General features: G+C 35.8%; 13 protein-coding genes across 13 annotated transcripts; 8 read left to right on the top strand and 5 right to left on the bottom strand. All coding sequences in view use genetic code 12, as the record gives it.

Annotated features, from left to right (window-relative positions):
• Positions 1 to 57: 57 nt before the first annotated feature.
• Positions 58 to 3,735, bottom strand: GDE1 (Glycerophosphocholine phosphodiesterase; the record flags this gene model as incomplete). The annotated part of the gene is made up of 1 exon (XM_001524978.2): positions 58 to 3,735. One exon carries the CDS (start codon positions 3,733 to 3,735, stop codon positions 58 to 60), a length of 3,678 nt encoding a protein of 1,225 aa, XP_001525028.2.
• Positions 3,736 to 5,896: 2,161 nt separating this feature from the next.
• Positions 5,897 to 6,847, top strand: CAR1 (Arginase, catabolizes arginine to ornithine and urea; the record flags this gene model as incomplete). Its single annotated transcript, XM_001524977.1, has 1 exon — positions 5,897 to 6,847. The coding sequence occupies one exon, from the start codon at positions 5,897 to 5,899 to the stop codon at positions 6,845 to 6,847; it is 951 nt and encodes a 316-aa protein (XP_001525027.1).
• A 1,086-nt stretch (positions 6,848 to 7,933) lies between these two features.
• Positions 7,934 to 8,473, top strand: vip1_2 (Protein vip1; the record flags this gene model as incomplete). Its single annotated transcript, XM_001524976.2, has 1 exon — positions 7,934 to 8,473. One exon carries the CDS (start codon positions 7,934 to 7,936, stop codon positions 8,471 to 8,473), a length of 540 nt encoding a protein of 179 aa, XP_001525026.1.
• A 1,314-nt stretch (positions 8,474 to 9,787) lies between these two features.
• PVL30_004882 (uncharacterized protein) lies at positions 9,788 to 10,780 on the top strand (the record flags this gene model as incomplete). Its single annotated transcript, XM_001524975.1, has 1 exon — positions 9,788 to 10,780. The coding sequence occupies one exon, from the start codon at positions 9,788 to 9,790 to the stop codon at positions 10,778 to 10,780; it is 993 nt and encodes a 330-aa protein (XP_001525025.2).
• A 1,078-nt stretch (positions 10,781 to 11,858) lies between these two features.
• Positions 11,859 to 12,686, top strand: vip1_1 (Protein vip1; the record flags this gene model as incomplete). Its single annotated transcript, XM_001524974.1, has 1 exon — positions 11,859 to 12,686. The coding sequence occupies one exon, from the start codon at positions 11,859 to 11,861 to the stop codon at positions 12,684 to 12,686; it is 828 nt and encodes a 275-aa protein (XP_001525024.1).
• A 2,620-nt stretch (positions 12,687 to 15,306) lies between these two features.
• On the top strand, positions 15,307 to 16,284 carry SFC1 (Mitochondrial succinate-fumarate transporter; the record flags this gene model as incomplete). Its single annotated transcript, XM_001524973.1, has 1 exon — positions 15,307 to 16,284. One exon carries the CDS (start codon positions 15,307 to 15,309, stop codon positions 16,282 to 16,284), a length of 978 nt encoding a protein of 325 aa, XP_001525023.1.
• A 1,292-nt stretch (positions 16,285 to 17,576) lies between these two features.
• On the bottom strand, positions 17,577 to 19,736 carry PVL30_004879 (uncharacterized protein; the record flags this gene model as incomplete). Its single annotated transcript, XM_001524972.1, has 1 exon — positions 17,577 to 19,736. One exon carries the CDS (start codon positions 19,734 to 19,736, stop codon positions 17,577 to 17,579), a length of 2,160 nt encoding a protein of 719 aa, XP_001525022.2.
• Positions 19,737 to 20,330: 594 nt separating this feature from the next.
• PVL30_004878 (uncharacterized protein) lies at positions 20,331 to 21,428 on the top strand (the record flags this gene model as incomplete). The annotated part of the gene is made up of 1 exon (XM_001524971.2): positions 20,331 to 21,428. One exon carries the CDS (start codon positions 20,331 to 20,333, stop codon positions 21,426 to 21,428), a length of 1,098 nt encoding a protein of 365 aa, XP_001525021.2.
• A 287-nt stretch (positions 21,429 to 21,715) lies between these two features.
• PVL30_004877 (uncharacterized protein) lies at positions 21,716 to 22,752 on the bottom strand (the record flags this gene model as incomplete). Its single annotated transcript, XM_001524970.2, has 2 exons — positions 21,716 to 22,633; positions 22,714 to 22,752. The coding sequence occupies 2 exons, from the start codon at positions 22,750 to 22,752 to the stop codon at positions 21,716 to 21,718; spliced, it is 957 nt and encodes a 318-aa protein (XP_001525020.2).
• Positions 22,753 to 23,077: 325 nt separating this feature from the next.
• PVL30_004876 (uncharacterized protein) lies at positions 23,078 to 23,353 on the top strand (the record flags this gene model as incomplete). Its single annotated transcript, XM_061119624.1, has 1 exon — positions 23,078 to 23,353. The coding sequence occupies one exon, from the start codon at positions 23,078 to 23,080 to the stop codon at positions 23,351 to 23,353; it is 276 nt and encodes a 91-aa protein (XP_060975607.1).
• A 335-nt stretch (positions 23,354 to 23,688) lies between these two features.
• PVL30_004875 (uncharacterized protein) lies at positions 23,689 to 24,865 on the top strand (the record flags this gene model as incomplete). Its single annotated transcript, XM_001524969.2, has 2 exons — positions 23,689 to 23,693; positions 23,794 to 24,865. 2 exons carry the CDS (start codon positions 23,689 to 23,691, stop codon positions 24,863 to 24,865), a joined length of 1,077 nt encoding a protein of 358 aa, XP_001525019.2.
• A 130-nt stretch (positions 24,866 to 24,995) lies between these two features.
• Positions 24,996 to 25,958, bottom strand: FSH3 (Family of serine hydrolases 3; the record flags this gene model as incomplete). The annotated part of the gene is made up of 1 exon (XM_001524968.1): positions 24,996 to 25,958. The coding sequence occupies one exon, from the start codon at positions 25,956 to 25,958 to the stop codon at positions 24,996 to 24,998; it is 963 nt and encodes a 320-aa protein (XP_001525018.2).
• A 451-nt stretch (positions 25,959 to 26,409) lies between these two features.
• On the bottom strand, positions 26,410 to 27,387 carry SDT1 (Putative suppressor of disruption of TFIIS; the record flags this gene model as incomplete). Its single annotated transcript, XM_001524967.2, has 1 exon — positions 26,410 to 27,387. One exon carries the CDS (start codon positions 27,385 to 27,387, stop codon positions 26,410 to 26,412), a length of 978 nt encoding a protein of 325 aa, XP_001525017.2.
• Between the last annotated feature and the right edge of the window lie 229 nt (positions 27,388 to 27,616).

The following is a 27,616-nucleotide window of genomic DNA, read 5'->3' as shown; positions in this document are numbered from 1 at the left end:
CTTTTTCTTTTTCTTTTCTCTTCTATTCTTCTTGTCTTTTCATTTTTTTTTCTTCCTTTAATCGCTTCCCGAATCCTCCATCTCCTTCATTATATCATTGTGTTCTCTTAACCCTTCTCTAACAGCAAGAACACTATCAACAATCACTGCATCAACACCAGCTCTCATTTGAATTTTTGCCAACTCGGGTTCGTTGTTCTCTACACCATAAGTGACGCAGACTAAACCAGACAGTTTCACCACTTGTGCCAAACGCGGAGTCTTTACCAATGTTTCTGCTGCAGAAACAACTCCCAACAAATTCCATTTCTTAGCAAATCGAATGGCATTCTGTAATGATGAAGCTCGAATATCTGCCATTGGTGCCGTACCTGCTTCGGTTAAAAACAAAATTGGCATCGTTGGTTGCTTCAATGACAAGAGTAAACATACATCGGGATGGAAAGATGAAAACACAATATGACGACCATTAAGGTTTTCATCGTAAATCACTTTCAATATCGTGTCGAGGTACAAGTTGATATCGATTGCCAACTCACCCATACTTTCTTGTTGCGCCTCATCCAACATTGGATACTTCAACTCAATATTGAACCCAACATTTGGCGGAAGCTTTTTAAACAAGTCCTTGAGTGTAACGAAATTCGAGGCAATTGAGGTGCCGCGTGCATTACCCTTGTATCCTTTATTCTTCCAAGTCTGTGTCAACTTCATCCTTTCATTAATGTGATTCTCAAATTGTCTATCAACCATAAAATTGTCGTCTTTGTGCCTAGTACCATTTTGCGGATGCAATTCGTAAGATGATCTTGCTCTCGGTTTTGGACGACGATCCAATACCTCATCATCCAATGAATGGTTAGCTTTTTCATTCGTTCTGTTGAGACCAAGGAATTGTTCAAGTGTCAACAAATGCATTGGGATATCGACTCCCAGCTCAGCAACTGTGAAATCATGATACACAACGGGAACAAAGTCTTTAGTAAGCTGAACATCAAACTCAACATACGAGGCACCTAATGACGCAGCAGCAATAAAAGATTCAACGGTATTTTCACCCAACTGTAATGATTGTCTACCACTCTCGTTTTTACCCAATCCTCGATGACCAATAACTCTAGTAGACACCAATTGTTTCCAATAAGTGTCTGAACGAGCAATACTCATTGCATGATGTTTAAATGGTAAAACTTGTAAATATTCAAATCTGATTAAACCAAGAATATCCAAATTTGCTGACTCGATAATGGGCACTGTAATATTATTGTTTAATGAACGAAGACTAGGACCAACCTTGGTGTACGCATTTTTTAATATTGCAATGGCACGACCCAATAGTTTCTTATTGACTTGATAAGTAGGGATCAAATCAAATGTAATAATTATATCATCAACTGACATATTGTTTGATAATTTAAAAGAAATGGGGTCAGTTGCACTTCCATGATAGTCTTCCAAGGGCAAGTCAATAACAACGGGTGGCTCAACCGGTACATTGGTCAACTTGTGACGACAAGTTATCGATATCGATAAAGCTGTGTCCAACTCGGTAGCAAAACTACGTGCAAGTGAGATCTTGTTCAATTCGACTGGACTGCTCTCGTCTCTTAAATCAGTAGTGCCCAACGTAATCAAGATTAAACTTTCATCTTCGCCTAAATATCTATGTCCAAACGACTTGACAGGTTTGTATTTAGCCCTCCTTTTTGGCGATGTTGATCGGGTTGAGACGTTACCTGATGATGAGTTTTTCAATTGTTTGTAAAACTCGTTAACTGCACTGCGATGAGCTTGGGGCAATTTGTCAATACTGGTAGATTCCAATTCTTCACTACTGTTTCCATTTGATGTTCTCATTATGGGACTTACGGTCTCACTATGGATTCTTGCCACATTGTTCTCAGGGTGGTATGAGTCATAAAGAACCAATTTTTCATTCTTTGGTTTGAGCAAATCTGCCACTTTCAAATGTCCACGCAAACAAGCATGTTCCATTGGTAACCATCCACTATCGTCAACAATATCGTAATCTGCATCAAACTCCTTAAGTATTTTAACAATCTCCATAAACCCTTCTGAAGCAGCAATGAAAATGGGAGTCCATCCAAACACTTTTTCGCCAATCAGTGTATCTGCATTATTTTCTAATAAAAACTCCACCAAGTTGGGTAAGTTCATCTTTGACGCAATATAAAGTGCCGTTTCGTTACGGTGTTTTTCATCAGTGTAGTTGATATCGATATTACCATCACGAATTAAGGAGCTCAATATTCTGCTTGAATTCAAACGCACTGATAAGAGAAGCAATCCAGGTGAGGTTAATGTGGTGGATTTATTGAATTTGATCAAGATTTCTGTGGTTTTTGGGTGTTTTCCAATGATGGACAAATGTAATGGGGAGAGACTTTCTTGATCTCCCCACGCTTCAACATCATCGATAGAATATTTAGTGTTTATCAAGTTCCAATCTGTATAATGTTGTAGCAAAATTTCTGTGACTTTGGCAAGTCCATATTGTGCAGCATAATGCAATGGAGTTCGATTATATTGATCTTTGGCAACTAACAACTCGTAATTTTGCTCTTGCAATTTTGCCAAGATGTATAAAAGTCCACTGGTATTGTTGATATTATTGTTGTCTGAACCATTTCTACCTCCAATCAACCAGTTTGGTGCATCACCAGGGTTGATTTGTTCCTCTCTAATAAATTGTTCTTTGCCAAGACTAATGACGTTTTGATGGAAAAAGTTTCTGCCATTAATGTCTTTCTCGTCATATAAACTGTTCAAGTGTTTCCATATAAAGTCGATACATTTCTGAGCATTGGCCAATGCCGCTTTGTTCAAAAGTGAAATTGTGAATCTATCACTCTTTGTTCCTGTACTGAATTGCTTTTCAAGTGAATCTACGTCATCGTTTTCGAAAATATGTTTTAAAACATCAACAGATTGACCATCATTGATGTGTAAAGAATCCAAATGCACTTCATTCGCTGCTTTTGATGTCAATGTTGAACTCAATGTTGAACTCAATGTTGAGGACGATATACCCAGAGTATTAACATTGGTCAACTGACGCAAGTTGCCCAATTGCTGCAAGATCTTGTGTATTGTATCCAATTGCTGAGATATTTCTGATTCGTGTGCAAAGGGCAATGCATCAATCCTTGTTGTCAAATAAGCTTCTTTATTTTGGTTTGATATACCATCTCCTTGTGCCTTGTCAATGATGCCCTTTTCTTCTTTCTCTTTTTCTTCTGCTTCTTGTTTATTCTCTGTTTTTAGTATAAATGTAAGTTTTTTGTCCAATTTCTTCAAAATTTTGATGAAACCACGATGGTTTAGTTCCCCGTACCATTTCAAGTTACGAAACAATACTCTCAACTCTACCAATATATTGATTATCTCATCTAGTTCATCTTGAGACTCTAGTTTGTAGTCAAGCTGTCCATTCTTGTATCCTACAACATCTATGATTTTTAGTAATCTTCGTTCGTATTCTTTAGCCTTTGCGTTATAAAAAGCATCCACGCTCTCAATGTTTCTGTCGATTTCAAAGAAAAACAGGCTTAGTTTGTCCTTGACGTATTCCAAGTAGTCTGAGTCCTCTAATTCCAAGTCTATTTGGTTTCCTGCATCGAGTGATTTAATTATCTTTTTGAGGTGCTTGTAGTTCATGTAATAGATCGACCATTCGGGAATCTGGTGACTCAAATACGTCTTTCCAAACTTCATATTCCAATGGTTTGTGTTGCACTAGTTGAAGCAATTGATGATAATCTAACTGTTTATATCAACCAAATTATTTGGTTCTTTGGTTGTTTAGTACTTTAGTACTATGGTAGTTTGAAACAAAAAAAGAAAGAAATAGAAAAAAAAAAAATAAAGGTGGAAGGGGGAATGGAGAAGGGGATTGGTTGTAAATTGAACAAATGGTAATAACAAGATAGCGATCCTCCCTCAAATGTGTGCGTTAGATATGGATCTTTTCTAATCTATTTAGCGGGGGACGGGGAGAAACGATGGGATGGCCAAATTGGGATACTCAGTAATAGATAATATGAAACGCCGCAGTTGTATCTGTAATAGATATATATATATATATATGAATATATATAGAATTCTGCTTTCTTTGGTTTTTTGTATTCTTTCTTTTGTAACTTACTGAATGAGATGTCCCTCAACTAAGAAGCAATAGATGAGAGTTGGTGGTTGAGAATGTATAGGTGGAAAAGAGGTCTGGTCTTTTCTGGTTTGGTTTAGTTTTACTTCAAAAAAAAACAGTTAAAAAGTATGGCAGGAAGGAATTGTTTTCCTATTGTTTTCCTTTCACCATTAATAGAGGAGTAAGTCGACAACTACATGAAGTAAAGAAAATAAGCCACTGTAACAACAACAACAACAACAACAACAATAATAATAATAATTATAATGTTATTAATAGTATTGTTGTTGTTGTTGTAACTAAATTCGAGCGATGGCCACGTTGCAGTGTGGCACTGTTTTAATATTTGTTGTTTAATGTCAACTTGGTAGTGTATTGTGTACCTATAAGATGATGTGTCTCTGTGTGCAAAAAAATATAAAACGGTCGGTGGGGAGAAAACGTGGGGAGTAGAGATTGAAAGAGACACGGAAAAAGGATGTAGACATACATACCGAGGCAACAGTGTAAAAAAGTGTAATTGTTAATACGCGGTTTATTTATATACTTCTTTTTCCTTTAGTAACCACTAGACCTCGAATGCTGTTAAAGTACTGACTATTGCAACACTCTTTACCAATGTTTATTCAATATGTATATACATGTACATGTTTGTTTGTTTGTTTGTTTGTTTACTTGTCTATATGTATTTCTGTTGCACTATTTAGCCAAGGTCATTCATAAAGGCAAAAGCTGTTTCAAACTAATCTTTTGGTCCGAAATTGTTGCAAAAGAAATGTGAACCCCTTTCCCTCCAAAAAATTTAGAAAAAAAATAAAAAAAAAACAAGGACTACAATTTTGAGGGTTTCTTTTTTTTTTGTCAAAGCAAAAGTTATATTCTCCACTTCGCCATCTCTTACTACATTTGATTTAAATGTACTGTAATGTCTCCACAATAAATGAGTGTCACCTTGAGCAGTTGGGGCATCATACTCTTACATAAAAGATGCAAATATTGGAGGAATGCAACAGTTGTAGTAGCGGAGTAGCTGTCACTTGTTATTAGAGAGAAAATGGTAAGAGAAAGTAAGAGAGAGAGAGAGATATATATCTTGTAAGTTAAATTGTCCTCTAATGGCAACTGACTGAGAGATTAAAATTACCAAAGGTACACTACCTTTTGTTATAGTATTTATAAAAAAGTGTTGCAAAAGAGAAAAAGAGAAAGAGTTAGAGAGACATTTTTGCATACAATTGTGCAGACCGAGAATTTTAAGCTCTAGAACTAACACTGCGCATCCCACCTCTCTCTCTCTCTCTTTTTTTTTCTTCTCCTTCCTCATTTTTCCTTTCTATTTTTAATATTTATTTGCGTATCTAAAAATTCTCCGATTTCTCGGTTTCAACTGTCGTTTTGGGATATTTATTCATATCTATGCTTGTTTCCCCTCCTTCCCCATCTCTGTTTACCACCAACCACAATACTTTAACAAATCACGACAAATAAAGAATGGCATCAATGAAACCTTTTCCAACAAACAAACAAACAAACAAAGAATTCAATTATTGACTCAGTATATAAACCCTAGCTTATCTCCTTCTTCTTGATTGTCTCCCCCTTTTTTTTATTCGATCTAGTCTCACTACTTACCATATATTAACAATATCATCTTTATTTCAATTTTCTTTGATTAAAACACTTTTACACACACACACATTCAATATTTAAAACAAATAGTCAACGAACAAAATGTCTATCGAGTACAAATACTACCCAACAAAGAAATCCACAATTATTACAGCACCCTTTTCTGGTGGCCAGCCAAAAGGTGGAGTTGATCTTGGTCCAGAATACATTCTCAATGCCGGTTTTCAAAAACAGATTGAATCCTTGGGTTGGCAAACAACTATTGCAAACCCTTTGGCTGAACTCGATCTCGAAGCTAAAAAATCAAATATTAAGGATACTTTCCACGTGAAAAACAGCGCAATTGTCAGTCAATGCTGCAAGCAAATCTTTGACGCATGTTCACAATCACTCAAGGCACAAGCCATGCCCGTAGTGATTGGTGGCGACCATTCCATCGGCACTGCTACTGTAGCAGCAGCACTCTCACATAACCCAGACACATGCATTGTTTGGGTTGATGCACACGCAGATATCAATACCCCATTAACCACAGACTCAGGGAACTTACACGGGTGTCCACTAAGCTTTGTTATGGGTCTTGACTCTGAATCATATCCCCCTGAGTTTTCATGGGTCCCTCAATTACTCAAGTCCAACAAACTAGTCTATATCGGATTACGTGACGTTGATGAAGGCGAAAAGCGTATCCTTAAAGAAAACAATATCGCTGCTTTTTCAATGTACCATATCGACAAGTACGGTATTGGCAAAGTAGTTGAAATGGCGTTGGATAAAGTCAACCCCAACAGAGACTGTCCAGTGCACTTGTCCTACGACGTTGATGCCATCGACCCAAGCTTTGTCCCCGCCACCGGTACCAGAGTCGAAGGTGGATTGAGTCTAAGAGAAGGTTTATTTGTAGCTGAAGAAATTGCACAAACTGGACTTTTACAAAGCTTGGATATCGTAGAGACTAATCCAATGTTGGCAGAAACAGAAGAACACGTGTTGGACACAGTAAGTGCAGCGTGCGCTATAGGAAGGTGTGCATTGGGACAAACCTTACTTTGATAAAGCAAATGTTTTCTCTTTTCATTTTCCCTCCCCATCCAGCGCTACTTTTCACTGATTTACAATAAGGTTGAATATTTGAAACAAATACTCGATATGTCTGATTATTATAGAATAATATATAGAGAAAAAGGAATATATGTATATATATATATATATTTACATAACATTATAACAATTTTCTGCTGAGGAAAAACCTATAGCTACAGCAATAGTGGAGATAAAAATGAAAATGGTAATTCTTATTGGAAACTATAGTTGAACGAAACATTACCTAGTACACAATACTAGATGTTGGGGGACTCAATACTGTATTTGCTTTATTTGTTTTTATTTTTTGTTTTTTTTCCAACTCAACACTGTAAGATGCACATACCATTCCTGTAGCCTCTAATATATTTCTTTCCTTTTGCTTCATTTCCCATTTAGTATTTGTTGCTGTTGGAAAAGCATAGAACATTGAAGAGGATTTACTTGTGCGCTACCAGTTGCTGCAAAATAACCATTTTTGCTTTCACTCAGAATTACCATCTGCACTGCACCACCCACCAAAACTACTACTACTACTACTACTACTACTACTACTACTACTACTACTACTACTACTACTACTACTACTACTACTACTACTACTACTACTACTACTACTACTACTACTACAACAACAACGAAGAAAAATAAAACCCCTAACAGTTTCTACATATTTTAAACCCTTTCACTTTTTTTTTTGTTTTCTTAATACTCCCTAACTATCCGAGATAATCATAAAGAAACACGGAATGTCATGGAAAGAGAAAAAAATAGAACCATATGGAATAGAATCTTTCCCTTCCATACACCACATATCCTTATTTCGTCTTTCATTTTTTGGACGATATTCTTTCCTTTGTTTTTTCTTTCTTGCTTTTCCTATTTTTCTGCTTTAGAGTTTTTAAATTTGCATTTCATTTCCTATATAAACAAGCAATTTCCTATACAAGGCTCCTTGTCTTTTCTGGCTATCAATTCTCCTTCTTTATTTAATAATAATAAATAAAATTACAAAGAAGAAGAAATAAAAGAAAAAGAAACTATTTTCAGATTAAAATGTCTTCAGTTATTGCATCAGATATCCCATCAACCACTACCCCAGCTCAAGTGCGTAAGTTCTTTTCGTTTGCAGGTAAAATTACAAACTTGATTCCGTTGGGAGATGATGGTAAGGTTAAGAAATACGAAATAGTTTTTGCTTCACCCAAGGCAGTATCTACTGCATTGTTGTTGAACGATGCCGAACTCGATAACCAGTTCATTAGAGTTGATGAGATCAAGGAGATCACCGATGGTGGTGAAAAGGGCAAAGCACCACAACAAGACGGCACCGGTGAAGATTTTGACGATACCAAGGTTACTGGTGACAAACATTATGACTCAACAACACAAGAAGAGAAACCAAAGTATGGTGTCTTTGCTCAATTGTTGGCAGATGGCTACTTGCTCAAGGAAGATTTGATTAAGAAAGCTACAGAGTTTGACAAACAATATGGTGTCAGCGAAGGCTGGGATAAATTAATTGATGACGTTGACAAGGTTCAACAAGAAGCCAAGAGATTGGCTGGATTGAAGAAGTCAGGCAAAGTCAATTAAAGCTTTAAATTTGTTTTGTTTTTTATTCGTCCTTTATTATTTTGTAAAGAAAGAATGAAGAAAAAAATTTGAATGTATAAGTTAAAGGTTGGAAAAGTGTTGTTTCTTTATCTCTTTGCTTCAGACCTTTTATTGCTCTTTAATATAGTTATCAAAGTGTTTATGTACTCTATCACGTGACCCTTACACTTTAGTCAATTATGAAAGAAAAGAAACTAATTGTCCAACTTACCTGTGGCTCATTCCATTGAATATCATTACTCATTCCTCCTCCACCCGTGATTCGGACTTGCACTAATCATTACTTTTACTAATAAGAGCCGAGGTGTTTATCAAATAAGTGAACCTTTATTACTTTTGTTTTTTGTTGTTGTTATTTTATTTTATAATTCCCCTTCTTTCTTCCTTTTGCAACTACGGAAAACAACAGAAAAATGAAAAAACATAAAGACAAAAGAAAAATAGAGTAAACGGAAACAGTTACGGAAAAATTTAACACCACACCTCGGTTATTTATTATTATTATTATTGAATCCAAAATTTATGTAGTGATTTAATAGTAGTCAATTGACAACATGCCTTATATTTTATTATGATTGTCAACAACTCCTTAAATAATTCGATTATAAATAGATATCCGCAAGGAGTTGCTATACTTCCAATGTTCTATTCCATTTCTCGTCATTCCTTACTTTAATAGCCGTGGTTGTTTAATTTTTTTCCGCTTGTTGTTCTTGTTGTTCTTGCTGTTCTTCTTCTGTTCCTGTTTTGTCTCTTCCCTCTTCTTATCTGAACTGTACCTTGAATTTTATTGTTTGTCAGCTGCCATTAAAGTTGAATTTGTTTCTTTTTCTTTTTTTACTTTTTATTTTTTACTTTATTTTATTTCTTTTTTTTTTTTTCAAAGCTTTGCTTGAGAAGAGCGAACCCGGTATTCGGAATATAAAACATCATTGATAAGACCTTGGTTATAAACAGTACACCTAATTTCTTTATCTTTTAAAAGTTGGGTCTTTTCTTTTATTTTTTTTTTCCAATCCTTTATACAAATTTATAAAAAAATTCCATATATATTCATTCAAATTTGTGAAAGACCATATTAATAATTCATTTAAGACTTTTACTCCCACCGTCCACCCTTTTTCCTTGCTAGATATCAATCTTGCTTTTCTATTTTCTTCTTTTTTGCTTTGGTTGCAAATACGCTTGGTACAAAAAAAAAAAAAATACAGAACGGGAGGACAGATTGGCATTGCAGAAATCTTACTTTACTGAATAGTGATTTTATTAAAATACAAAAATTTTCAATCAACAATGGTTTCAATAGTACAACCATCAACATATCAAAAGTATACTACTGAATCTCTTTTGACAGCCCCAACATCCCCAACAACCCCAACTACCCCAACATCAACAGTAGCATCCACGCCCATACCATCATCATCTTCATCATCATCATCACCATCACTACATGAGTCACCGTTATCAACACCAATAACACTTACTTCAGAACAATACAACAAATCAGTTCTAGATGCCGCAACAACAAACTTGTTGAATAAATTCCAAATTGAAATCAAGCCTACTGACTACATGTTTCAAAAGATGTACTCACCACCATCTTCACCATCCCCCTCATCTAACTCGTCATCGTACATGAGACTTACGTCGCTATGCAAACATTTCAAGTCACCAGTACTTGCTCATCACCAACAGGAAAACTCAAGATACAAAGCACAACATTTTTTGTTTCAAACTTTACTGGTGGAACAACAACAGCAACAGCAACAGCAGCAATGTTTAATGAGTGTGTTTCATGAAACATACATTATGCTATGTCTACTTGATGACTTGTTTAAATATGATATTTTGGATATCGATACTATTACGAGTTCGCACGAATACCTCAAGCTGGAATTTCACCAGATAAAGTATTGGGACTTGAGTCGGGTCAACTTCCATGTACGCAAATACCTTGAGTTTTTGCGTATCATCAATCCCGTTGATGAAGAGCTGCAGATTAGTCTAGGTGTAGACCATTGCAACAACAACAACAACAACATCGCAAATAACAAGACTGTTAAAATTGAAGATAATGCCGATTGTTGGTTTATCAATAACGAAATACCGAGAATTGTTAAGATGTACATCAAGTCAACCATTGTAATATTGGAAAAGTGTCTCGATCTAATGATCTATGAGTCGTCGGCAATGGATAGTGTTTATAATGCAATAGGCACTGAAGGATATGAGAAAAATTATACGTGTAATGGTGGCGATGAAGAAGTTAGTCATTATATGGTTTAAACCAATGATTTACTATGTACAACTGTGTAACTACATGTAAAAAAAAAGAGAAAAAAAGAAAAAATTTATAAACAAAGCAAAACAAGCACTTAAAGAACCTGACATAAATGGTGTGATACATTTACCAAGTAGATAGCCTTCAATATATACAATTTCCAAGTCATGATAAGTTTCTGTAATAATTTAAGTAGAAAGTTTGATTACTTTGTACCATGAGTATTTTTCAAAGAAATTCCTAATTCTTCGTCACAAGGTGTTTTCTTTTTGTTTCTTCTTTAGTTTGTTCAAATAGGTTGTAAAATAAACCCCTTAATTATTAATATAAACTTTTTAACAGCCCCTTAAATTCAAATGCGAGGTTTTTGTCAAACCTTTCCTGTTTGTCTCTCTTCCTTTTTGAGATAATTTGTACCTGATTACATAATATATTAGTCATGGTAATAAATGTCACACTAAAAAAAATAAACAAATTTTTGGAGTACAAAAATTTTTGTTTGCTTTTGAGAAAGAGCAACGGTTGAAAATATCATCAGTATGAGAATTTGCACATGATCATTCCAATACCATATATTGGAAAAGAGGAGGGGGGGGGGGGGGAGAGAGGATACAAGCTAAACCATCAATCGACAAGAACAGCGCCTCACTTTCCTTCCCCCCTGTTCCTATTTTTTTTCCCCTAATGATTGTTTCAATTGTCCTTTTTTTTATTTTCATTGCTTTGCTTGTTTTTGCCTTCCACAAACCCCCCCTCCCCCTCCTTTCTCCCTTATCCCTAACTCTTATTTTTATCTTTAACTTTTAATTTTTATTTTTATTTTTATTTTTTTATTTATTTCCTCTACTTCCAATGTATTGCACAGGCTAATAATACATTGCTGTTTTGAATCAAATCCTTTGAGTGTTTTCAATTTCTTAATTGGAATTAGCAATTCAAGTATAAAAGTGTTTGGAAATTTCTCTATGAATTGTATATTCTTGAATTCTTCTTTTCTTTTTCTTCTTTTCTTTTTCTTCTTCTAAATATTTAAACTTAGAAATTCAAAAACTAAAATAGTATTTTAATAAAAACTCATAAACAATGTCTTCAGTTATAGCATCCAATATCCCCACTCAAGTCACACCCGCCAAGGTTCGCGAATTCTTTTCATTTTGTGGAAAGATTACTGATTTGGTAGAGTTGGAAAATGATGGCAAAGTTAAAAAGTATGAAGTGATTTTCCAATCGCCCAAGGCAGTGTCAACTGCATTATTATTGAATGATGCTGAGTTGGATAACACATTTATCAGAGTTGATGAGGTTAAGGAGATTACCGATGGTGGCAATGCATCAGCCACTACTGGAGGTGCTGCTACTGGAGGTGATACCACCACTACTGGAGGTACCTCCACCACTACAGGAGGTTCTTCGGGAGACGCAATTCTTACAGGCGACAAGACATATGACGATGTGGACCAAGAAGATAAACCCAAATATGCCATTCTTGCCCAATTGTTAGCTGATGGATATGTTGTCAGTGATTCTATAATTGAGCGTGGTGCTGAATTTGACAAGAAGAATGGAATCTCTGAAAAGTTTAACAACTTTATTAAGGGATTGGATGAAAAGTATGTCCATTCTGCTGATCCAAATAGTGCTGTAAACCAACAGATTGAAAAGGCTACAGACAGCTATAACAAGTCGAGTTTGAAAAAATACTTTGATGACGCTGCTGACTCTGCTTTGGGAAGAAGAATTGTGCAGTACTATAAGAATTTTTCTAATGATGTTAAGGATGTCCATGCCGAAGCTGTGAGATTGGCCAAGATTAAGAAGGAAAAAGAGGCTAGTGGTGCAGGTGCAACAAGTGAATCTGCCACTGGCACTGCCACCACTGACACTGACACCACACCTACTGTAAAGGCTTAGGGAGAGTTGAAATGGAATGTGTTTTATTTGTATAGGGAAAATAAGAGTACTTTTTACTTTTTTCCTTTCTTAATTTTAAAAAAAATGTTAGTTTTACATATGTAAATGAATGAATGAGTAAATAAACTAGTTTATATTTATAAAACAATGTTGCATCTAACATAAAGAAATTTAGAAAAAGTGTAGACAACAATCTTGATACTAGATATCACTTGTGGTCTAGGGTAAAACAAACTTGCAGTTTAATTACATCAACATCGACATCTGCATTCAAAAGTCCGAAAGTCCGCAAAAATATTTAATAAAAGAAAAAAAAAGAATCAACTCACTTTTTTTTTTAAGTATTATTATTATGATTGTTACTATGATTTCTCAGTATAGAGTAAGGAAGAGTCAAAAACCTCATCACAAAAGATTTGTTTATATAGAAATAACTCCCAAGTATCCTCCGGAAAAGGGATCAATCGTTTACATATGTATTATTGTGAATGAAAAGGAAAAAAGGAAAAAAGAAAAAAGAAAAAAGCCCAACGAATTCTTATCACAATTCCCACTGGCCAATAAAAAAAAATAAAAAAAACAACAACATTGTCCTGTATTTCAATAGGTTGGGTAATGCAAATACTTGAGCTATTCTTTTAAATAAAAAAAATAATATTCAAGCAAAGTAAATTCATGAGTAATATTTATGTATAGTTAATTCAAAAAAATAATAATATCTTTAGCTGCTAGAAATATGAATGGGACACCTAATCATAGATATTAAAAAAAGGGTATAGTTGGTTTGGTAAAGCAGTTCCCTTCTTTAAAAAAGTTTCTTAATGGTCAAGTAGTTTTAAGTAGTTAACATTCTTTTCTAAGAGATAAAGAATGGTGTAGTAATAGAAGTAGTTTGCAAAATTGAAATATTCGTACTTTTAGCAAAGAGTTATGGAAGTATACCTCCAACCCTCGGGAAGCTACATCATATACAATTGATACGTCTCTTTCATTCTTTATTATTATTATTATTATAATTATTTACTTACTTTATAATTTTATACCCTGTTGTATCTCAACATATTGACCAAGTTCAGATACAAGTAAGGTAGCTTTTTTTCGGTGGTATATTCCCGCGATAGAACAAGACACTTTTGTTTCAACCCTTTTAGTGAATGACGTTATGTGTATTGTTCTAGGTGTTACTGTTATTATTGTTACTGTTGTTGTTGTTACTGTTATTAGTATATTGTCGGTTTGCTGGTAAGACGTCTAAAAGTATGGAGAAGGTTGCGATAAAAACTTCGACTGACTCATTAGTCATGCCACGGTCAATTTTAGAAAATAAAAAAAATTAAAAAAAACGTAACAACTTGAAGGTTTTGTGTAGCAACTTCCTGCCTTTAAAGTATGTGGGGGATCCTAGTAACTCTCCTTTAAGAATAAATTTTACCTCTATTTCTTTTTTTGGTGCTCGTGTTGGCTCTTTTCCCATTTATCCCACGGCTGAACGGTTCCCCTATTATATGAAATTTCATCCAGTTTGTTGACAGTTGGGTATATGATACCTAATGTACATAGTACACTATAAAGCACTAACGCTATCTTTTCGTTGTATTTAACATAATGATGAATCCTCTCTCCTACAAGCTTTCTTACAGCAAAAGGAACTTACAAAGAATTCCAGAGCAAAATTCCATACCCAACAGTAAATAGTACCAAAAGTTTACAAATATTTATACTTGTCTAATGGGATATACCCCGGAGCAATGGAAGTTGCGCCGGTATATACTAAGTCGTGTACATGTGCAATTTTTCCCCAGACTCTTTTTTCTATTTGTATGTATGTGTTTTTTTTTGTGCATTTGTGTAATAATAGCTATTCTATTAAATAAAATATGCTACCAAATGTTAACTTCTTCATTTCTTCTGGCTATTTTCCTTTAACACTTTTTCCCTCCTAATAATAATACAAAAAAAAAAACTTTTTTTTGAGTTCTTTGTTTATAAAATACGTAATCTGCTTTTCAATGTACAAAGTGTTGTTCTCTCTGATAATATTTCTTTTGTTGTTGTTGTTGTTACTGTTCATTTCGTGGTCCTATGATAATTTATAATTTTTTTTTATTTTTTTTTTTTAATTGTTCAACCAAAGAGTCTGATAATACCGCTTCAGTAAGCTAGAGCTAAAGGAAATTGAGAAATCATAATAATAATAAGCAGAAGCAAAAGATGATAGTTCCGAGCCTTGGACAATTAATGGACATTGAAAAAATTTCAATCCGTTTTCAATTTTTCAATTTTATTTATTTATTTGCAAATAAAAAAAATTGTTCGACTATATTTATTTGGTTCTTATACCCCAGGTTTTTCCCAATTACAAATTCTTTTTCTTTTCATCTTTTTTCCCTCTTTTCCTTTTTTCTTTTCCCTTTTTCCCTTTTCCCTCTTCTTCCTGTTTCTTTATCAATCAAGAATTACTTTAGGATTAGGTTATCACTACTACTTTCCCTTTTATCCAATTCTAAAATTTTTATTATTTATTCAAAACCTTTTTTTCCCCCTTTTTTTTATTCTACTAAAGAAAGAAAAGAACTCACCCACAACTACATTAAAATAACAACAACAATACACAGTTAATATGGCCGCTGCTACTGCTACTGATTCGAAAACTACAAAACAAGCCAAGAGAGGAGCAGTTGACTTTGTCGCCGGTGGTGTTGCCGGTTTGTTTGAGGCATTGTGTTGTCACCCTTTGGACACCATCAAGGTTCGAATGCAATTGTACCGTAAATCAGGCCAGAAACCACCTGGATTCATTCGCACAGGTATCAACATTGTTGAAAAAGAAGGATTCTTGTCTCTCTACAAAGGTTTGGGTGCCGTTGTTATTGGTATCGTCCCCAAGATGGCTATCCGTTTCTCCTCATATGAATTTTATAGATCTTTTTTTTACGACAAGGATGGCAAAATCACTTCTGGCCAAACTTTTCTCGCTGGTGTAGGTGCTGGTATCACCGAATCCATTTGTGTTGTTAACCCTATGGAAGTGGTCAAAATTAGATTACAAGCCCAACACCACTCAATGAAGGACCCATTGGATATCCCCAAATACAGAAACGCCCCACACGCTGCATACGTGATTGTCAAGGAAGAAGGTTTCAAGACTTTGTACCGTGGTGTCTCTTTGACCTGTGCAAGACAAGCTACTAACCAAGGTGTTAACTTTACCGTTTACTCAAAATTGAAGGAGTACTTGCAAAAGAGGGAAAATACTGAAATCTTGCCCGCTTGGCAAACCTCGTGTATCGGTTTAATCTCTGGTGCATTGGGTCCATTGTCCAATGCTCCTTTGGACACCATCAAGACTAGATTACAAAAATCATCATATGCAAGCAACGAGAGCGGATTGGTGAGAATTGTCAAGATTGCTAAACAATTGGTTAAAGAAGAAGGTGTGCACGCATTGTACAAGGGTATCACCCCAAGAATCATGAGAGTCGCTCCAGGTCAAGCTGTGACTTTTACTGTCTATGAATACGTTAAGGATTTGTTGACCAAGGACTCGGGAGCTGGTGTCTCGTTGAGCGGAAGTAACGAAAAGAAAAAGTTGAACTAGAAGATTATCAAGTTTACAAATTGAACAAAGGCAATAGGTAAATAAATGAGCAAACAAATAGAGGAGTGGATCAAGACAAGACAAGACAAGATAAACCAAATTTGTACCTCATTGGTTTTACCAGATATTTATAAATGTTGGCATTTGTTTTGCTCGTACAATATCCATCTAAATAATGTAAACATATAGGCTATTTAAATAACAACAAGATTTGAAAAGAAAAAAGAAAGAAAGAGAAGAACAATTAAAATTAAAATTGAGATCAAAAGGAAATTATAGATTTTAAATCATACACAATTTCCATACCAACACCAACACCTGTTGTTGTAGTGGTACACCTCCATTTTCTTTACCATCACCTGTATCTCTCTTGTCTCTATAAATCTATTTTTGAAAATATTGTCTCTTTATAGATCAATTGGATGATTTTCCGATTTGATCCCTGTTTACCCCGGAATCAAACTTGTTTGCTCGGGATACGTGTTGACATCATTTTCAGTATCCTACAATGCACAATGTGTTAAGAAGCTTAAACAGCAGAAAAGAAAAAAAATAAAATATAAAAAATTTACACACACAACTACACACACAACTACACGCACACACATTGTCTGTCTTTCTCACTTACAAACACCTTAGAGACATTGTGGAGGAGAGGTGGGGAAGCGAAGGACAAAAACATCGAATATGAAATAGTTCATCCGTTTAACCGAGCACACCAATTATGTTGCTTAAACGATTGTTTTTTTATTCATCAATATTATTTTCTTTACTATTTTTCCTTTCTATTTCCAAATAAATCGGAGCCGATAATTTGAACATTGGATTAGAATCATTATTTTTTAAACAGCCACTTACCAGCAAACTTCTGCATAAAAACACCATTTTCTCTTTTGCTCTTTACTCTCCTAGCTTTACACCGCAAGAAGTCAAAAATAATGAATGATAAAAATAAATAAGAATAAATAAAAAGAAAACAACAAATAAACTGGTTCAATTGATTTCATTTCGTAAAGTAGTATCAACCTTTTCTGCTTTTTTCTTTTAACTTTTTTCACTTTCTTTTTTAGCTCTTAGTTTCGCTCTATATATATATATATATATATACATATATATAATTTTTTTGGTGTTTTTCAATGACATATACTTGTTATAAAAATTACTTAAACTATTGAATTTGTTACATACTATCAACTGCAATGGCTACTTTGCAGCAAAGCAATATTTTTGCTTTTACACTCGGCCCCATATTCTTGCTCCTTCTCATTCTCTTCTCCCACACGGTTCCCTCTTTAAAAAGTTTCACCTTTGTTTCTGTGGATCGAGAAAATATGCGATTGCACAGCATCACCTCTAGCAAACGTCTTGCCACAATATTTGCAACTAAAAGGCTTCTCACCTGTATGGATCCTGGTATGTGTAGTTAATCTATACCTCTGGTTGAAACTAGCACCACAATGTTCACAAACATAGGGTCTTTCACCAGTATGGATCCTGTAATGTCTAGTCAAGTCGCTTACTTTGGCAAATGACTTTGTACAACCAACATAAGTACAATGGTGCACCTTGGCATTTAAGGATTCTTGGGTAGGTGCTCTTCTCTTTTGTCTTGGCTTGGGCTCAATTGTTCCAGGTGGTGCTAAGGTTGGGAGATCCAAATTGGTTTGAGCAGATGGATTTCCAGCCGTCGCAGCTGCCGCATAAGCATTAGTATTGGGAGCGACAGAGGCGGATGTAGTACCTGCCGCACCATTAGCAACACTTACTGCACGAGCTGCAGTGGCTGCCTGTACTGCAGCGGCAGCTGCTGCCGCGGCCGCTTGTGCTGGGTCATATACACCGTGCTGTTGGTCTGGGTGCTGAGGTTGGTCATCCTTGTGATCATTTTCAACATGCGCCAATAGTTTTTCATAGGAAATAAATCCTTTACCACATTTATAAGCACTACAATGATGCACACGTACATCTTTCAAGTCAATTGGATGATGATGTTGTTGTTGCGGATGCTGTGCTTGTGGTTGTGGTTGTGGTGATGGATGTTGCTGATTGTGGTGGAGGCTTTGATGATGATGATGTTGATGTTGTTGTTGTTGTTGTGAAGGATCTTCGGCAAATACATTAACATTATCGTCAACGACATTAGTTCCATAACGTTGAGAGACTTGTTGTTGTGATTGCTGAAGTTGATGGAGTTGCGATGGTTGCTGAACTTGCTGTTGTTGAGGAGCAGCAACATCTTGAGGCAAATTGTGCAATTGCTCGACTTCCTCCTTCAACTGACCTGGCTCGCCAATGTGATTTTGATCACTAATTTCGTTCTCGCCCAACACCAAATCTTGATGAACATGGGTTTCATGGATCGTCAAGTTGGCCTTTTGACTAAACCTCTTACCGCAAGCAAGACATTCATACTTCTTTGGTTGCGAATGTGTTCTCCTATGGTTTCTCTTGTCGATAACATTTCTAAACTCTCTACCACAAAACTCACAAATTGGAGATTCAGGATTATCAATATGTTTGAAAATCGTTCTTGTCTGCTTTGGTGGAATAGGATGTTGCTGTTGCTGCTGCTGTTGTTGTTGTTGATTTTGTTGTTGTTGAGTTTGTTCCGAAGAAACACGAGCAGAAATATTACCATCGTTACCAGCGTTGGCAGCAAGTAAGGCTGCTTCAAATGACTCTTGTGAAGCTGGTGCTCCTGATCTTTGTCTTTTTGGATCGTTACCATCACTCCTGTCCAAACCTGAAGCCGTACGTTTTGCCCCACCACTACCATCTTGGTTATTGGCACCTGCATTAGTTAATGCAACATCGAAAATGTCATCTTCACCGCCTTCTTCTCTATTCTCCAGGCCAACTTGTTCTGCTCCAGAATAGAATTCTTGTGCGCCATGTTCTCCAGGTTGTTTCACCTCCATAAATTGATCGTCAATGTTGTGATCATACCCTTCATGATGGGATCGGTCGTGATTGTGATTAGAGCCACCAACATGATGTTCATGAACGTGCTGCGCACTATGTTGTGCCAACTCTCTAGCCAATTGCTCGTCAGTGAGACCCTCATCACCACCAGCAGCGGCGGCAGCAGCAGCCAAAATAGCATGAGTAGTTGCCGCAACATCGTCTTCATTCAGATGTTGTTCATGTTGCTCATCTTGTTCACTACCCTGTTGTTCTTTATTATGTTGCACATCTTGCTGGTTGTCGTGCTCTTGCACATCTTGCTGTTGTTGTTCCTGTTCTTGTTGTTGCTCCTCATCTTGTTGTTGTTGTTGTTGTTGTGACTCCTGTGGCTCCTGTTGTTGCTGTTCCTGTTCCTGTTGTTGTTGTTGTTGTTGTTGTTGTTGCTTTTCTTGTTGCTGCTGCTCTTCGTCGTCCTGCTGTTGCTCTGTTTGACGCAACGAAGCTCTAAGTTCTCTTCTTCTTGATGATAATGTGGATGAAGATGTCATTTGGTAGTTGCTGTATTTATGAGTGGTTGCAAATATTGTTGTTTGTTGTTGTGGGTTGGTAGTGACAGAATTTTCTTTCTTCGTGAATTATATGTAAGCAAAAAAAAAAAAAGTGCGAACGATTGGGAGTAGTAGTGAAAAGCTGAGGAAACGACAATACGAGGGGGGCGACAAACAAAGATTGAGAGAGAGAGAGAGAACAAAATAACAAAAAAAAAAAAAATAAGAAAAAAAGAAACTGTGTGCGTGTGTGTAAATACGCGAAGAGTGAGGAGGGGGGGGGGGATAGTCAGCAGAAGACTACAAAGGCAAATTAGAATATGGAATTAATACACTACCTATATCACGTGATTGTTTTGTAGAGCGGTGCTACCATATAAGAGGTATGGAGTTTAAATTCTCGAATCTACCATGAAGCAATTATTAATATACCAAATCCTAGTTGGTCAAGCTTTAAAATTATAGTGGCAATTGCTTCTGTAAAAATTAGAGACGCAAGACACTTTTCTGTCCTAACATACCATAACCATCACTCTCAATTACAATAGTACCTTCTATTTGCATCTAAGTTGAACCATTGTTGCTCAAACACTAATGTATCAAATTAAACCACTTCAAACAGCATGGCGATCTTCGATTAGGCTGCGAAATCTTGCCATTCGTCATATCAACACCTCGTCAAAACTACTTCTCCCACGATACCCATCATCAACTTCGTCTAATCGCTCCAATAGAACACGAATAACTCAAGAAATCAGCCCTGAAGAAGTTCGTAAGTTTCAAGAAGCGCAAGAACGCGCTAAACAACTGGGGTTCACTGACTCAAGTAGCAGCACATATAATGATCCTTTTTCCACATCTCGCGCATCCCAAACTGGTTACTCTCCATACTCAATTCATATTCCAAATAATACAAATGGGATAATAACACCAGAAGACCCAATTTACCAAATCTTGGCAGAACCAACTTTGGTCATTGAACGACAAATTGAATTTATGAACTTGTTTATTGGGTTCGAACAGGCCAACAACTACACTATAATGAATTCCAGTGGCCAAACTATTGGCTTTATGAGAGAAAAGGATATTAGATTTGCCAGAACATTGGGTCGTCAATTCTTTAGATTGCATCGACCATTCGATATTGATGTATTCAATATTCAAGGTGAATTGGTGCTTAGTATCAAAAGACCATTCTCATTTATAAATTCACATATCAAGGCATTACTTCCCGGGTACGATCACAGTAACGACAATGAGCTTATATATGAGATAGTGGGCGAGAGTGTACAACGATGGCACTTGTGGAGAAGAAAATACAATTTGTTCAAGTTAGAAGATGAAAAAACAGATGACTATGAACAATTCGGTGATATTGATGCTCCTTTCTTGTCGTTTGATTTCCCAGTCAAGAATGAAAAGGGGCAAGTTATTGCCAGTATCGATAGAAACTGGGTTGGATTGGGAAGAGAAATGTTTACAGATACTGGTGTCTATATATTAAGATTCGATAGAGCAAGTTTTGAAGGTATGGAACAGTACTATGGCGAAATTGGCGATTCGGGAGTCACTATGGACCAAAGAGCAGTGATATTGTCATGTTTCACAAGTATTGATTTCGATTACTTCTCAAGACATAGTGGTGGCCACGGTTTGTTTGGTCTAGGTGGTGGTAGCTATGATGATGTATAGAAGAAGGAAAATGATTTTTTTTTTTCATAATTAATTATTTATTATTTTGAGGAGAAAAAAGGACAGAAGAAATAATGAGGACAAAGGGATCAAGGATGAAGCAAGAAGAAGTAAAAGATGGGAGAGACGCGCTTGCAATGATAAATAGTTACTGATTGACTAGCAACGTTAACAATATCCAAACCTTGCAAAAATTTTACAATAACCAACTCTAGTAATTTCCAAGTAATTTTAATGTGTTTTCTAATCAATTTTGGTCATTCTTGGCCTAGTATATTCCACTTCAACTATTTCTTCCTCAAGGATGCCGCAATCATCTCTTGTGTCTTGTTTCTACCTTTTGTCAACATCTCTTCCCATTCAGAATCGCTTTTTTCATTGCTAATGTTCTTGATCAACTGCACAATCAAGCCAGTATAATCCATTTTCCTCAGTTCATTCTCCTTATGCCAAACTTCTCTCTTGTGCAACTGTTGAGTGATTCCAAACTCATCCAGTCTCAGTTTGGCTTCCTCTAATTTATCATTAGTCACGGCAAGCAACGAGAACCTCAACTCATTTGAATCGTACTTGGCTATCCTCTCCTGAATTATGCCCGGTATTTTATCAATAAAATCATCTTGAGTTTTGCATTCTCCAGCATTACCATGGGTAATGGGATATTGTTTCAACCCATCCAATTCATAAATCTGGCCATTTCTAAAAGTATAACCAACAAAATGAAATAATCCGTCGTCTTTTTCGTCCACATTATTTTGATCCTTGCGGTCTATTGACAATAAACTTGGTGTCAGGAATGAATTGTGCACAGATCGTATCAAGTCACTGTTTGAAATGGTTTCTCCAATCATCTCGCCATCAAAACCCTGAACAAAGTTCTTGAAGTTGGAAAGCTCCTCACCCAATTGCACACCATCTTTTTCCAGTAAATTGAATAAGATGTTAAGTACGGCCTGCGTAGCACATGCATTTTGAATAGTTTGATTGGCAAAGAATATCAGTTTATCCAAATACAGCGGGTCGTACTGACCAGTAATGGGCTGATTCGATTGTGCATGTTCTCGATCTAGACTGCCGTATTTGAAAAGGAAAATTATACCGTATATAGGTTGGAGTTCTCGAAGAGACTCAGAATCAATGGAGTATAAATCGTTGATCTCAATGTTACGAACTCCTAATTTTTGAACAAGTTCCGTGAACACACCCTATGATTGTTGGAGAGGAAAATTGTAAGTTAGTCAATATGTCCAATTAAGATAACATATGAATTAAGATTACAACATACTGCATCCGAGTCAATAGTATTCCAGCCGCTATCTGACATTGTCTAGTATCTAGTAATAGTGGTTGTCAATGTAGATGTATATATATATATAATATATCAGTGTATGTAAATAAAAGGTATTGGCAGAACGCCTCACTAGAATAAATTCCAATTTTAATATAAAGAAAATGAAAATGAAAATGAAAAAACAAAAAATAAATAGTGCAGTGTGAGAACTGCTCTAGAGTGAGAACCTCGCGGACAATTTTTAATTGACATTAAGGAGACCAAAGATAAAGTAAAAGAACCCTGTCTTCCATAACAATCGTCATCACCACCATCACCATTTTTACAATCACCTCTACCTTATAATAAATTAACAAAGATGACAGTAAAGCGGAACTACGGAGCATCATATGCAGATTACACCAGGGAGTTTACAATTGAATCGCATCCAGTTCAAAACACTCCACAAACCACTACGACGTTCTTAATTACCATTTCGCTACTCTTGCTCGCCTTTGGCTCATTGTCGATGACACTTTTAGGGGATGTCAAAAGCAAGAGATTCGTCACTTATTTGCTCAATTCGCTTATTGCGCTGGTAAGTATTGGATTCAGTGCTATTTATGTAATGAACTACGTTGGAGTATACATATAAATTATCATATGTAATTTGAGAGTAATGAATTTATAATATTTTTTTTCGTTTATTTTTTTGTTGATTATGTTGTAGTAATGTGTTCTAACTTTGTTGAGAGTAGGCATGGTATGTCGAAGGGAAGAAATAACAAGTCAAGTTTTGGGAAGGAAAGCTAATGTTCTTCCAGTATTCTCAGTAACTTATCTATTTGATCTACACGTCATACCGCGAACTTGTAAAAACCAAGGAGGACGCCAAATTTTTGCTTGGAATACAATACCTGGTTAAATAAAGAAAAAAAAAAGTCTCCAAAAAAATAATTAAAAAAATAAAGAACTCAAAAATAGAAAAGAATGAAGTGAAAGGAAGAAAATAAAACAAACGAATAAAACAATTCTATTTCACTCTTCATTACCATCTTTCTAGAGTTCTATTATCACTGATAAGTTTTGATCTAGATCTGAAACTCGCTTGGCTACCATGTTGATCCATCTCCAAACCATTTTACTAATTTTGCAGCTCCTTCTTCGGGTCACGGCTCGGGCACAAGGTGATGAGTACAGAAACGACCCCAATATAATAGAGCTTTCATCACACAACTTTGATAAATTGGTTCATGGCACAAATTATACTACAATAGTCAAATTTTATGCTCCTTGGTGTGGTTATTGTCAACAGCTCAAACCTATCTGGAAAAAATTGGGAAAATACATCACTAGGGATTCTCAATTGGGGATCAACGTTGCTAGTTTGAATTGTGATAATCCTGAAAACAAGCCCTTATGTTCCACCTATCAAATCCAAGGATTCCCTACGTTGATGGTATTTAGACCACCCAAGTTTGATAAAACAGCTGGCAAAAGCAGTAGTGCTAGTACCGAAGCTAAGAAGAGAAAGAGGCATGCAAGCGAAGTTTATAATGGGCAAAGAACTTTGAAAGCAATCTCCACATTTCTCACCTCACGGTTGAAAAACTATGTAACAAAGTTACATAACTTGGATAAGGACTTGCAAACGTGGATAGAACAAAATAAAGATGTACCTCGTATGTTGCTAATTGCAAAAGCAAATCTGATAAGTCCGTTGTTAAAGACTTTGGCAATTGATTACTTGGGCCTAGTTGAGTTTGCAATGATTGGTAAATACAATGAGGACGAAAAAACAATCAACATTGAGGGAAGAGAAGTTGTTGTGCCAATAACTGATAAATCGAGTTTATTTTATTATGATGCAGAGGCGGGGAAGTTGATAAAATACCAAGAGACGGAGAAATTGAACGATAAGCTTGAAATTGAAAAATGGGTATCAAAAGTAACGGGTGTTGAGCCAATTGAAGGGTCTTTGTCTACTAAGGGAAAGAAGATTGATAAGGCGAGGGGCAGTAGCAAAAGCATAACAAACGGAAGGAACGGAAAGAGCAGTAAAAAGGGAGAAAAAGAAAAGAATGGAAGAAACGAAAATCGTGAAAAGAGTGGGAAGAATGGGAGCGGTGCCAAAAAAGAAAGTAATGTAGAACATGACGAGTTGTAGGATGTGAAAGGGAAAATAGTAACATTAGTTAAGTAATAGAATACATAAAACCAATCATTTATCAAAACAATCTATATAAACAAAAACACACAATTTATAAGCAAAAAAAATTATAATCTATTAATTAGCTTTATGCTTTTCCAAACCCATCCATCATGGCCAATAGATCGTCGATATCATCTTTTGTATCCTTTTGAGAAAATTTGTTTGTCTCATCTTTGACTCCATTGTCATTAGTTCCATTTTTACTTTTCTCCACTTCGTCGGTTGTGACGCTCTGTATCCAATTGCAAACTTGATCAACATAAACCTTTGAGTTGGGCACAAAATGTCCACCGGGATGTTTCAACAAATCACTTCTACTTTTCGTAGTTTCGTATATGGCTAAACTCCGACTTTCGTCTACAACAGTATCCAATTCCCCCAAGACATGTAAATACCGAGTTGAGCTCTGGTCCAAGTCATCTTGACCCAGCGGATAATAACTCATGTATTTCTCATTACCTGCCCTTTTCAGTGTATCAAGCTTAAAGCTGGAGTACAGTATGACGAATTTCAAGGAGGTGTTGGTATTGAATAAAGTATTGAAATTGTGAGCAATCAAGTTGGCAAATGCTCCACCTTGAGAGAAACCAATAATACCAACAACCTCCTCGCTCTTTTTTCCTTCAGTTGCTTCCTTATCCTTTTTTTGTTCATTTTCTGCCTCTTTTTTTATCTGAATATTCTCCTTTTTTATCTCCTCGTCGTCTGGAAGAATTTCTCCCTTGTTGATATAGTTTTTCACGGCATCAAAACTCTTGTCAATCTCGACAAAATCGTTACCTTTGTTAGGTTTGATCCACCAGCCTCTATAGGTAATATGATGTTCTGCATCTGATGCAACCGAACCAAATTTCGATAACGACGAGTCTCCATCGGAAGATGTAGGTAAATCTGCTGGTGTCAAAACATATGGTGCATTTAAATAAACACAATTATAACCCAATTTCATGAGCTTCTTACGAAGCGCTGAGGATTTTGCACGAAAAATCGATGCATTTTGAGTATAGCCATGGAGGAATAAAATTGTTTTTTGTGAAGTAGTTGACATTTATAATGAAGTTAGCTATGAATAGAACCTAAAAAAAAAAAGTAAGAAGCTAAAAAAAATGTAGGCTCTATTGTAGGAATATGGTAGATTAGAGAATGTGATCTTTTTCTTCTACCAAACTGTGGCACTCATCATCTGCGAGAAATAGAGTGTGAGAAAATCAAAACCAAAAAGAAGAAAAAGAAGAAAAAGAAAAAGAACAAGAATAAAAAAGACAAGCTAGAATGGTTTTGCAACAGTAGCGGAAATAGAAAATGGAAAATAGAAATGAGATGTGAAGTACCCAAAAAAATGTGAAGAAACAAAGATACATAAAAATGAACAAAGAGCTGAAATCAACGAGTGTGAATTTGCTGAACCGGTCTTTGATTCTATACAGCTTCTATAAATTCTTTATAACAATTAAGACAATAGACTGATTCATTGCAATAAAAGCATTCTTAATTTACGTTCATGCTTCAATAAGATTTGGCAACTCGCTGAACTTTGTCAAAATCAATATTTTTCTGTCTCCGTGATCTTTATTTCCATAGTACTTTGTATAATCTTCGCTCTGTTTCAACCTTACAAGGTTCTGCTCGTCTTCGACATAATGAATGACATGTCCCACTCCTAGGTCGAATGCTGCTTTAACATTCAATTCGCTATCATCAATAAACCATTGTTTTGCCAACACTTCCGGATCGTCTTTATACTCCAACCTAGTTGCTTCAAATACATTGTAAAAGTACTCTTTCATTGGTTTGCATACAATAGGAAACTTTGAGTAATCACAAAAAGTTAATCCATCAAACAAATCACCAATGCCCAAAAAACTAACCACGCGCAACGCATGATTCTTGTATGCATTGGTAACAAGCCAAAAATAATCATACTTGCCGCTTTGTTTAACTTTAATCAACGTATCCCTAAGCAATTTATCGTAGCGCAATACTGCATGCAAATCCAATGCATCGTCAACTTTGGAGTTGTAATCCAATGCATCAACCTGGTGATTACGCACCAAACCTTCTAATGCTAAACCATAAGTTCGGTAATAATCCATGTGTAACTTTCCAGCCTCTTCATCAGAAAGCTTTAAATTGTATTTAAAATAATCATGAATCTTAATCTGCATCATCTCAAATATTCGTGTAGATTTCGGATAAAGACAATTATCGATATCGAAGAAGAAAAATGTCTTGTTGGTTTCCAGTTTAGGAATGGGACCAAACCCAAACTTCAAGTTTACTGTGCGGCCAGGTTTGGCTTGTTCAACTGTCGTGAGTTCAGGATTGATATACTGCACGGGTTGACCGGAATCGCATTTAACACTTGTCGTAGAGCTGTTGTTGTTGCTGTTGCTGTTGCTGTTGCTGTTGTTGATATGGTCGTTTTGATGCTTAGTACCTATATGCTCTTGGCTCTGACCCTGACTACTGGTTGTCATTGTATAATAACACTTTTGAGCTGAGCCTTGACTTGTTTGTGAGTAAAAAAAATGATATAATTGACTAGGTTTGAATTTTAAAAACTTTCTTAACATGCAATGCACTGCAACGGAAATTTAGTGAAATTCAGAAACTATTATAGTAAAGGCAATAAGAATAGACTGGTCACTCTTTCCTTCTTTTTTTGTTTTTTTTCTTTAATTTTACTACTAATTCAAATGGTTTATT

Source organism: Lodderomyces elongisporus, chromosome 6, assembly GCF_030384665.1.
Source record: "Lodderomyces elongisporus chromosome 6, complete sequence".
Classification (NCBI taxonomy): Eukaryota; Fungi; Ascomycota; class Pichiomycetes; order Serinales; family Debaryomycetaceae; genus Lodderomyces; species Lodderomyces elongisporus.
This window is presented reverse-complemented; position numbering and strand designations above follow the sequence as displayed.